Genomic DNA, 12,575 nt, shown 5'->3' on the forward strand with positions numbered 1-12,575 from the left:
GAGCTGGGTCTCTATAGTTTGGAGAAGAGGAGACTGAGGGGTGACCTTATTAGTGTCTATAAATATATAAAGGGGGAGTGTCACGAGGATGGAGCCAGGCTCTACTCAGTGGCAAACAATGATAGGACAAGGGGTAATGGGTACAAACTGGAACACAAGAGGTTCCACTTAAACTTGAGAAGAAACTTCTTCTCAGTGAGGGTGACGGAACACTGGAACAGGCTGCCCAGGGAGGTTGTGGAGTCTCCTTCCCTGGAGACATTCAAAACCCGCCTGGAAGCATTCCTGTGTAACATTATCTAGGTGTTCCTGCTCCGGCAGGGGGATTGGACTAGATGATCTTTCGAGGTCACTTCCAATCTCTAACATACTGTGATACTGTGATACACATGTTTATTTATGCATGTTTATTTCCTGCATAGAGAATAATGTGTACCTTGGAATAAAACCCAGCTTTGAGAATATACTGAGACTATGGGTATTTGTTGTAATGCTATTGGCAGAATAATCCAAACCCAAATGCTCAAAGTCAACTGTTCCGAAGACTTGCAGAGCACAAACTTTGATAAAACAAACTACTTTTAAAAATCTGCTTATAGCATGATTTTTAATTTGTGGTGTAGATAAAAGAGAGGTAGAAAGGTTTATACCCTCAATATTATTTTTTGTGCAGTATTTATAAAGTATCAGAAAAAAATCTATAGGCTTTTGGGAAAATACCAGCTTTTCCTCTAAGAGTTATATGGAATATCTTCTTTCCACTGAAGTGCTGCAAACTAAGCAACTGGCATCTGGTTCGGAAAAGCTCTTCTTCCCATTAGCTTCATTACATCATTTGCGTTACTGAATTCTGCTTTTAAGAAGTTATTCTGGAAATACTCCTATACAGGGCTCAAAAATACCTATCAGATACAACCTACCCAAAAAACTACATTTACCAGGCAAATAATATCAAGTCCGCTCCTAAAAAGAGCACTCGCTCTACTTACATGATCTACATGATCCCTCTTATGCATGCTACTGAGATGGAGAAGTATGGAAGGCCTTTTGGCCCTTCCCCCCTCTTTGCTGATGACCACAGGTATGAGCAGCATCATCACTCTGGCTGATAATAGCTACAGAGCTTCTTCCTAAGGCAGCTTCTCTTCCTCCCATGATTCACCCTCTGCAGCATGAGGATGGATGGTGCTTTAGTGATGAACACTCCTCAAAAAGGGTAGGAAAGACGACTTGACCAGGAGAGACAGCTTAAGAGAAACCACATTGGTAAGACAAATATCCATCTTTACCTGGTGTAAGACCAGCCTGCAGTGCTAAAGTTTTTTATGACTGTCACTAGACAAGGGAAAGAGATGAAAACATTTTGGGTACCGCAGCTGCAGTCATCAATACTGTGATCCAGAGTGCAGTGCAACCCCCACTGAGCCAAGAGCCTCGGACCGAGCAGTGCCAGGAAAGGGCAAGTCAGAGACAACAGGGTGGGATCTGACAATAAGGGCTCCGTCCCTGATCCCCAGTCTAACTGCACTGGGAGAGCTGATGGATCTGAAAGAGAAGGACCTGCCTGTTGCCATTTTGGGGAGCACAGGGCTGGAGCATTACTGCTCCATTACTGCATTACTCAAGTAGCAGCGACTGTTCCAGGGTGGGATTTGAGCCATGAAAGTCAGATTGCTGCATGGTGACCTTTAATTTACCCAGAGAAAGTGAAATAAATTAATTAAATTAAATTGGGCCAAAGCAGATGCTAGCTTATTTATTAAAAAGATCAGCTTTCTCTTTCCTTCAGCCAGTTTTAGAGACAGGCAGCTCCGGGGAGCAGACCGCCATTCCAACTCAGTTGGACAAGAATAGCTACATAGAGATGGTCAGAGTGACTGTCCTGCAGCAATACCAGCCACAAGAAGACCTGGCTGTTGCTAGGAATGCCCAGCAAAGGCATGTGAGCATAGCATTGTTGCCTGCCTGCCCTCTACACTTCTTGCCTCACGCAGGTCTTCTCCCTCCTCCCACATGGGACAGTGGAAAATGATTCTTCACTGCCAACATTGTCTCCTATTGTCGTCCTTTTAAGAAATCTATTACTTGATTAGTACAAAGAAGTATTTACTTAATTTCAAAGAAACAATACTGCATCGCAAACATATAACCTGTCATTACTTTCTGATAGACTTGGGTAAGGAAGCTTGTATACAATAACAGGGTCATGTTCACAATACACGCTGGAAATGTTTTCTTTCTTTCAGTTGCAGCATTATGAAACAACTAATGCTACTGTACTGAAATAATCAACAGGCACACTTCTCCTTTTTACCCGTCCTATCTGTCCTTCAATCTGCTCCCCTTCAACAGCATGCCTAAAAGCACAGTCACATAAATAAGAGATGTGTTGCTTTCAGCCACACATGCTTTATACGCAGTCTGTTTTGGCTTTTTTCTTTTGTTCTCTGGAAACATTAATCCCTTCATTCTGAAACTATGATCCACCACATAAAGAAAAATTCAAGTACAAACCCAAACACTGTTGCTGGGTTACAGGTCAAGGTAAACTGACCAGAGTCAATGGCAACCTAAAATTCACTTACAAAAGTAAGGATTGTTCGATTACATTTGCTGACCATAGAAAGCTTCTTTCATATAGAGAAACCTAATTAAACTCATACAGTTTGAAGACTGAAGATTTGCTGGGAACAAGACATAGTCCATGTCCTTTGGAAGTAAATGGAACTAATAGCCATCATCATCATCCACATCACAGCCATAATCTGAAATATACAAAGACAAAGGCATATAAAAGATACAATATTCCAGCTAGATACAACAGAAGTATTGCTACTTTCAGGTTGTTTTTCCACTGTTTAACTAGATGGTAAGTTTTGTCTTAAGCAAGCATTTTAAAAAAATCATGTTATTTTCTTAGGGCTAAATAAAGTTTGTGCATGTACTTCCCTCAATGAAATAAAGTTATTTGTAAGCATGTATGTACAAATATCTCTTCTGACTTGTCACTGGGGCCTCATTTAGGAATACTTGACACATGGACAAATGAAATATTTGGTTTAATTTGGAGGTTAAGCTGATCAAGCCTGATTGTCACAAGTAATTTGGAACACGGTGGCTGATAAGCGGCAGCATACATTTACAAGTAGGCACGGTCCTCACTAGACATAGCCACCAAGAAAAAAGCTGACTTGTTTACATTATTCATGAATTCATAAGCTGAAACTGCAAGGGTTCAGAGATAGCTCAGAGTTCCCATCAACACCAAAGGAGGCGTGCCACAAATCCTGACCAACGCATCTGACTCAGATCTCCAGTATCTACTTACTCCTAGAGGAGCAGCTTAAAATTTTGCCTAGATTTTTTTTATCCAGTTTTGTTTTCTTAAACAATGCTGAGTGCAGAGACTGTGTGATGTGTGTGTCAGAAGGTAAGACTGTGTGTTTCTAACGCACCAATTTGCCTTCTGTGTGCTATGATTCTGAAGGCAGCGAATCAGGTATTTTCTGTTGCACAGTCTAACCTGTGGATAGCCATTACATATGAGTATTCATTAAAGTTAACCTTTATATTCCAAAATCAATACAGTGCAACCAACATCTCATCCAAAGAGGGAAGCAAATGCTCAGAAGCAGAGTTAAATGTAATTTGTAATAATTTGAGTAGAATGGGTGAAGCTCACCGTCTGTAAATCCTGCAGTTATTCCAGGCAGACAGGTCTAAAATCTATGATGAAAGCACTTAGAAAAGAGCTATTTGTTTTGCTGATAGCTCTGCACACCTGTGTCTCAATGTTGGGAATATTCCTTTCTTTTTCTTTTCATTTTTATTGTTTTTTAACTCTGACTTTTCAGCTGTTGTCCAGACCAGACAGGGAGCAGTGGAATGTTCTCAGAATGGTTTAAAGATAGTAACATTTACAAAGAAAAAAAAGCTCAGTGACCTTTATTCTATTTTTGTGGGGGGGTTATTAATAAACATGGACCCACCCTCCCCCACACTGGTGCCTTTTCTTGGGAACATTATTGTAATAATAAATGCAGGCAACAAACTGTTTTTCCTACAGTTCAGCAACTATTTTCCAGTAGAGAAATCAATTTAAAAGCAACAGACACTCTCGTGAAATGTATACATATTGTCCATGAACACTAAATTTATAGCACTGGAAAGATTTTTGCAATAAATAACATTTCAGTAGGAAACTTACTCTCATCTTGTTTTTCACAACCCGTAATTGGCAGCTCTCACTTAAAAAAATATTTCTGTGTATTTTCAAAGCTTAAGTTCCTATAGGGAAGTTTTTAATAAAGTATAAATGTGGATGTGTCCGGTTAGGAAAAAACCCTGCTTTTTCCTGCCACCAAAGAAACCTAAATTAAATGAGTGGCTTTTTTGGGTAACCCAAAGAAATTAGCACACATCTGTGTACCATACAGCATGTCGTATGCTATCAATGTGACTTCTGTACTTGGTGAAGAACTACTTCCTCCTAACACTTTCCCCAGAAGTGGAGTGGGACCATTCATTCTGTTTTGAGCTGGACAGCCATGTACCCAGGGCTCAGGGACAACTGGATGTTGCTGCAGCCCTAGCTGAGGAAGGAGGCAGGAGCATGACAGCATCGCTTGGGAGGCAACGAGCCCCAAGCACTGCTAATGGAAGGGTCACTGATCCCATAAATCCTCAGATCCATGTTAATAAACCTACTTCAGAAAAATGTGTATAACATCAGTTTGTTTCTGAGAAATCCTCTTAGCTTAAAGCTCAAGAAGCAAAGTTTTCTCAGGAACAGTCTCTAAGAAGGTCAGGTTTTGGACAAAGGTGACTCCAGGCTTTCCCACAGGAATGGGCAATGCTGGAAATGTGTCCATAGCTCTGCACAGGATGAGATGCCAGAGAACAGGGACAAGCAGGGAAAACCTGTCTGTCCTCAGCTCTGAAACAACAAACCCCACAGCATCAGTAGATGATAATTTAGGCAGCAGTTTACCATTTCCTCCCATTAACTGCAAGGCACTCATGCAGTGATCATCATCATCTTCTATTTCTTCCTCTTCCACCTCTTCATCAGGGTTGTAAGCTACTGGGCCACTCTCCACTAGCACAGCTGCTGCTTTTTCTAAGCCAGGGGCTTCTGCTTGTGCACTTGGAAAAGTCACCTGCAAAAAAGGGAAAGGGACAGTAGAGCAGCCCTTCCTTTTGTTCAGTATTTGTATAAAACTTTGGCAGCTTCCAAATGATAGGACAGGAGACCTGGAAGCCCATGTACAGTGCTAGAGGCTTAGCTGTTCTAGCAGACATGGAACTTGCTCAAAGAAACATTGCCTAAATGAAAGTCAGGCACAAAAATCCAGTTTTCACAGAATTCATAGCCAGGTAACCGAAATATTCAGAGACGGTAACAGCAGAACTAGGATCCTCTTGCAAGCACAAGGTAAGGAGAAATCTGGGAGTGAAGGCTCCTCAGTAGAGCTCTAGGTAAAAACTTACAACCTTTTCCTCATTGTGCTTGACTCACATCAGGCCTATCACACAATAACAATATTACTGATACTTTAATGATAGCAAAAATGTACCCTTCAAATCAGAGAAAAAAAAAACGGTACGTATTGGTTTTGACAGCTCTTGGGTTGGTTTTATTTCAAGTCACAATGAGATATGGAACAAACAGCACTTAACATCATGGCAGAGCACTAGATTGATAATACACACCAGCACCAGTAACATTACCTATGAAATTCATCAGAATAATGATCTCCAAAGACTAACTTGGGAATTGATTATTAACGGGACCCATTTGGTATGTGTACCTGCCCAGTTAGCTGTTCCAAGGTTAGGCAGGACACAGCAGGGAGGGTGAAAAGAGGCAACACTGCAAGGAATCAGAGGTGAACTAGGAGAAAGTAATATTGGCTCTGGTTCATTAATGACAGATCTGGGAATGGGGCACGAAGCAGCAACACAGTCTGCCCCAGTACAGCCCAGGCTCTGGTCCCTGAAGTTCTCACTTCTACAGTGGGCTCACTCTAGGGCTGTATCTCCCTCTCTCATCCAGGGAAGAATTACCACAGGAGCTTTGGTCCCTGCTATACAAACAAAATTGTAGACAGAGAAGGACCACAAAGATGATCAAAGGACTGGGAAACCATGTCAGGAAAGGATAAAGGAGCTAAGCTTGTTCAGCCTTGAGAAAAGGCTCAAGGGAGACCTTATCACCATGTTCCAGTATTTAAAGGGTGGCTACAAAGAAGATGGAGACTCCCTTTTTACAAGGAGTCACATAGAAAAGACGAGGGGTAATGGGCACAGGTTACTCCCAGGAAGATTCCCGTTGAACACGAGGAAAATTTTTCACGATGAGAACCATCAGCCATTGCAATAATCTCCCCCGGGAAGTGCTGGATTCCTCAGTGTTGGACACTTTCAAGACTCAACTGGACAGGGTGCTGGGACATTTAGCCTAGGGCATGCTTTTTCAGGAAAAGTTGAACCAGATCATCCTTGAGGTCCCTTCCAAGCTGGTATTCTATGATTCTGTGATTCTTCATCTCCATCAGCTTTGTAACACTGTACTTTTCACAACTGTTCTGTACTTGGACACTACACTACAGCCTGTGACCCAAAAGAACACCCCATTAATGGCAACTTGAAGGAAACTGAAGATTAACCATTAACACCGTTTCGTCATGTACGTAATTTTGAGAAGAGAATACTTAACATACCTGTCACTACTCAGCAGTTACCAGCACTGAGAGTCATCTCCTCTACTAGGAAGGAAGGAGATGACCAGGACTGCTTCCTTGGGAAGAACAGTGGTGAGGTGCTCCTCAGAATCAGTGGTCCAAAGGAGATCAGGAAACCCCAACTCCTCTGGTCCCCACCACAAGAATAGTCCTACAGTACTTTAGGCTTTAAATTACAGTATGGAACTGCGTACTGCTGCATCTTCTGCAGTTCCATTAGCAGTAAGCTCTGATTTGGTGTTGTTAATGTATTTTTATTTATTTATAAATAAATGTATTTACTCAGGATGCAGTAACTCCCAGAATCCCTGTAACTCCAGGCACTTCAGAGGCACACCACAAGAGAAAATCCCTGTACCAGAAATTTGATAGTCTAATTATTCAAACATCAAAGCAGTACCTGAATGTGTCGTATACCATGACAGTCAACCTAAAGAATCTGCCCAAGTTTTTCAAAGTCACCTAAGGGTTTGTTCCAATAGCTCATTAATAGGGCAAAAGACACCCATTAATTTTAATAGAAAATCAAGTATTTAGACATTCAGACCACTCAAAGACAGGTTTTCATGATTTTTTAATGCTCAAATTAATCATATTATTTAGAGGCACTTCCCTCCAGTTTATTTTATATTTCCTACCGCTGCTTTTGTCTCTAGAGTGATCAAATTGAGTCTTATCTAGGTTTTCAGTATAAACAAAAATAGACACAACAGTTTGAGACGAATCAGCATCATAATATGTATCAATTTATATGCTTAAAAGTATCCATCTGCTCTGAAAAAGTGGGTGAATATAAAGGAGCTACAATTGAGTCATTATTTTTTAAAATTGCACCATGCTAATTAAAATGTGACCTTCTTCTAATTATCATGTCCACTTCCAGACAGCTATACTTCTGAAAATGTGCAGAGTTTTCTAATGAGCATAGCATAAGAAGTGAAAATGTATTTCCCCAGGCAGGATATCAAACCGCTTCTGAAAATCAATGGGTTTTAGTAATTTCAAAAATAAGGCAGTCAAATAATGCCTTTAAACAGAACTTCCTGAATTCACTTCCAGACATCCTGGACTTGAGGTTTGCACATATATTTACGGATGGATGGACCACTGGCAAAGCATGTTAAACTCCCCAAGGTTCACTTTCAAAAGGGTGTCAGTGTCACATGTTCATGGGGAAAAAGTAGGAGAAATATCTTTGTTTTATTAGGAGCAGAATTTTAGATACAGAGTAGACAGTTATTTTATCATACACAAAATGCTTATGTCTACTCTGTACAGTGTCAAAATATTAGTGAAAGAAAGCAGTTACCACTATGACTGATAATAATCAAGATCTCTTCAGGAGAAAATGCAAGTGCACAAAGCCATCCATAGAGGGTTTCTGGTGGCGGCCAGTTACTAGCTCTAACTTTTCTATGGCACTATTATATTTTCAAACTAAACAAACAAACCAGCCAAGGAGTAAGCCATGCTGTAAGCTGTCACTTTGTGTTTCCTCACTGGCCTCCTACAGAAGCCCAGCCCTTCCCTTGGGCCGTCGCCGGCTGAACAGAAGCGATGTTTTGCATCATCCCCCTTCTCTGCGGGGACCATCTAAGTGCTGAGAAACAGGCACGAGCTCTGCCCTTTCCTACTCGCCGGTTTGATATATACCTTTTTAGATGCTTGCAGTGAGGTTTTTTCACTGTCTAACCAGGTATTATGAGGCTGTGCTAATGTTACTGACGGGTAAGAAAGGGCGTATCTTGGTTAGAAAACAGGCAACCTTAGCTTGCAGTGTTTGCAGTAACCAGCTCCCAGTCTGATCAGAGAAGCAAGACTCACTTCTTTTGCCCTTATGTAGCACATAACCAGAGCTAGGTTGTGAGAATTTCCAGACTCCAACTGCTATACTAGAAGTGCTGGACTCTACTTACCTCTTCAGTGGCAGCCTTTTTAGCGAGCTGTGTTGAAATCAAGGGTCTTAATCTGCAAACAAGGAAATACAAAATGGTGAACATCAGAAAAGTTATAACATGCACAAGAGTTTGACAGAGTATTCACTCTCCAGACAGTGAAAGCACTTTGCCAGTTTTATGTTGTGCAATTACTTTTTTAAAGATATAAAGAGTGGATAGCCACAGATTCCACAATAATTAATACACACATTCCCTTGTAAGCATCTGCCCCAGTTCCAGATAATAAGAAAAGATGCCAGTCAACAAGCACAGTAGCGAAATCTCATCTCAAACTGCAGCCTGAGCCCATCCTGAAGGTCTTTGAAATAGATGTCATGTTACAAAAGTCAAAAGACAACTGATTTTTTCGGAAGAACACAGCCATGGTAAAAGCAAACTACATTCTGAAATGCCCGGCACCACTCTGCAACTGTTTCCCTGTGATTGATGATATATACAGGATACCCAATAAGATTATACATCCAGGGTATCAAAATAATCACAGGCAAAATTATACTTCCGGCTACAGAAATCACCATTAAAATGAAGGGCAACCTGCATACTTTGTATGAGAAATGACAAAACCTCAACATAAACATTTTGAAAAATGTTGCATATGAAAAAAACCTGCATATACGGGGAGGAAAGACAGATCAGTATTACTTTACAGTTAAGTGTTAAATATTGTTCTTTCTGAAAAACATTTCATAACCTGTTGTCTCCTTACTGCCATGAAGGCTGCTCTCAATCCATCATTTAGTGCTGCTTTCTGGTCTTTTCTCTTCATCGATATGTATCTAGTCATGAAGAGAATGACTTGCTTTCTACTGAAACACTGTTCAGACAGCTTTTCAAGTATGTCTTTTAACTAAGTCTAGGCAAACAACTTAATGAATATCAATTTATGTCTCCAGAGGTAGAGTCTTTTATGATAAACAGTATCTTTCCTCTCATTTTTCTATTAGTCATTCCTCCCTGTTCACACACAGTTACTGGTTGTCTTCCTTCTTATCTACTTCAAATAATCAGCAGGAGGAAACAAAACCCCAAAGAATAAGCAGGGGAGACTCACATCATTATCTCTGATGGGGAAGACAGTATTAAAACACAAGATATTGTCTAAGCTCCAAAAAAGTTCAGAAACTGGTCATCTCTGAAATGTTTTGCCAAGACCCAAAAGGCATTTCAGCAAACAAAGTAGTCCAAGATGCCTCCTTACAGTAGATCTAAACAAAAAGAATCCACAGGAATGCTTCAGGAGCTGTACCTCTGAATGATACAGAGCACATTTTTCTGCTACAGATACTTCTTGTCATATTTCATAATTATAAAAAATTTAAAGAAAGAAATACTCTTGACCCACATAAACTATCTCTTACTTACAAATCCTGGTGGAATTCTGAGCTTAAGAGAGAATGCATCTGAGGGCATGGACACAGTGCTCCCTATGTGCCTGGCCTCTTTCCTTTACTTAACCCGCATTGTAGTGTTTTCACAGAATCACAAAACAACTTGGGTGGAAGGAACCTTTAAAGGTCATCTAGTTCCAACCCTGCTGCAATAAGCAGGGACATATTCAACTCGATCAGGTTGCTCACAGCCCTGTTCAACCTGATCTTGAATGTTCCCAGGATAAAGGATATCTGCCACCTCTCTGGGCAACCTGTTCCAGTGTTTCACCACCCTCATAATGCAAAATACTTCCTTATAAAAATTTCCTAAAATTCGAGCCATCCTATCTATAGTCAATCATTGTTTTCCAAAAGTCACCCTGTTCGGATGCTTACAAGCACTCAGATGCAGCAATGTCAAAAGGTTATGTAGCTGAGGGATGCTAATTACCAAACAGGTTGGATTTTATTGACCTGACAGAAAAAAATCCACCCTACCAGGGGTAAGTAATGAAGGACTTTTATTTTAAACCAGTAGTAGTGATTATTGCAATTAACACTGTACCAAAGATAGCACCTATTTCCTCCTACTACCAAAAGACATTAGACCTCCCTGGAGCACCCTGAAATCCTTCCTCCCCCCAATTAAAATCAAGCTGTTGAGTAAGACTCACAAGGTAATCAGAAACTGCTGACATTTCTTTTAGAGCAAATTATACACGTGTTCACAGAGTGAAAAAAACAATCACAGCTATAGGAAGCAAAGAGTAAACATTCCAGTTTTGTTTTAATTAAAACCGTGCCCTAATGAAAATAAAAAGATTCATGCTTATGAAAAGCCTATTTGCACACCTTAGCGCTAAATCCAAGAGCTTTTCTATACCATTTTTCAGCAGCAACTGACTCTCACAGCCAAACTGAAACTAAACCTGTATTTCTGTTCCATGATAATTACTCACAAAACACACATCTCTACCACTAGAAATATAGTGCTGCCATTTCATTTGGGCAATACAATTTCTCTCTCAGCATAGTATCGAATGCATCCTGAAGCAGTGGGTTGGATTCTCCTCTTTCTCTGGCTGTTCAACATCTGCTGCATGGTAGATCCAAAGGAGTCACTCGCAACGTCTCAGCTCGCTGTGCTCATGGTACTATGTCCTACCTACAAATGGTAGCAATGAAAACTGGAAAAAAAGGTAAAACCATCTTAAGGAGACACAAAAACTTCCCTCCCTCTGAAATAATGTCTTTGATTAAAATGTCCTAAAAGTTATAAATGTACAAAAAGACAAGTTAATTTCTCATTTTTGGCTCTCCTTACACCTATGGAGAATCCCATTATTATGTACAAAACAGTGGGGTTTTGTTTTGCTTCTTAAATGCCCAGATGCCCTGACCTCCTTAAACCAAAGCAGCTGCTACCACACCAGCCATATGGAGCAATAAATTACTGGCTGCCATGGCTACAGATATGGGCTCCTTCTGCTGTCTGGCTGCACCACAGAGGGTGGAAATAAGTGTCTTCATGGAAGAACATGACTGCTTTTGAGGCTGGGGTAGGCCTGAGTATTAATGATCAAGAAAGCACCTTGAAAAAAACAAGTAACTGAAGTATCTTGTCCAACTTTCAATGTGCATGAAAACCTCATCTGTAAAAGGCTACGAAGGTACAAATAAACACACACACACTGTAAGTGAAAAATCCTGCCCATCACAGTCCAGTTTTAACTCGGGGTTGCCAAGTTCCATAAATAACAATAACATCCTGCATTAAGATATGATCCCATATATGCTAAAGCACCAACAGTCTCTATTGAAAATGCAATGTTGCAAATGGTCTTCCCAAGTGTTTCAGCAGTTGTTCACTATGATGATTTCTAGTTCAGGGCACTTTCATTTGCAAATTAATTTTGCAGGTTAATACAATACCTCATGCGAGGCAGTAACAGAACAAGAAACATTCTGAAGAGCAATATGATCCGTAAAAGGGGAAAGAAAAGATTTCACACAGCTCCAAGTGTTATATCCACATTTCAAACTACTTCAAAAATTATGCAGCTCTACAAATGCTCATGTCAGCCAACACACGTACCACTGGAAGCAGATAATCCTGACATGCTCACGACAAAAACTAATGGCATTGTACATGGCATCAGAGGCTGCTCCCTGCTGAATTCGCCCCACTCTCAGCTGAGGTGTGCATGATAACGTCTAGGTTTGTCCTCCAGCTTAACAATTTAAAAGAAGATTTAATATAATAGCACCTGACAGGGCAGATCACACAGACTAAACTTTCAAGGCAAGCAAATTCTCTGAAGAACATGCTTGCTGTGACAAACAAGTGTTTTTATTTTGCTTATTATTTAATAACAGAAGATTACGCAGCATAGTACATAAAATAGAAAGAGCACTGTGAGGTAACAAAACCATCTCACTTGCATTAGGCTGCTCACCCACCAAAAAGGTTTATGATACCATAACAATCTCTTCAGTGCAATCCT

At 40.4% G+C, this 12,575-nt stretch overlaps 1 protein-coding gene across 4 annotated transcripts in view; it reads right to left on the minus strand.

The window, feature by feature from the left end:
* Positions 1-386: 386 nt before the first annotated feature.
* Positions 387-12,575, minus strand: part of BRF1 (BRF1 RNA polymerase III transcription initiation factor subunit) — a 176,123-nt gene continuing 163,934 nt past the window's right edge. For all 4 annotated transcript variants that reach the window (XM_061464171.1, XM_061464169.1, XM_061464170.1 and 1 more), the window contains 3 exons: positions 8,660-8,711; positions 4,991-5,159; positions 387-2,765 (listed from right to left, as the gene is read on the minus strand). In XM_061464171.1, the coding sequence (XP_061320155.1) occupies positions 2,728-2,765; positions 4,991-5,159; positions 8,660-8,711 (259 nt within the window). In that variant the 3' untranslated portion in view covers positions 387-2,727. The remainder of the gene's footprint in view (positions 2,766-4,990; positions 5,160-8,659; positions 8,712-12,575) is intronic.

This window comes from Pezoporus flaviventris, unplaced genomic scaffold (assembly GCF_033815535.1).
Source record: "Pezoporus flaviventris isolate CSIRO_AGI_PZ_B2104156 unplaced genomic scaffold, CSIRO_AGI_Pfla_v1 ptg000036l, whole genome shotgun sequence".
In the NCBI taxonomy this organism is placed as follows: domain Eukaryota; kingdom Metazoa; phylum Chordata; class Aves; order Psittaciformes; family Psittacidae; genus Pezoporus; species Pezoporus flaviventris.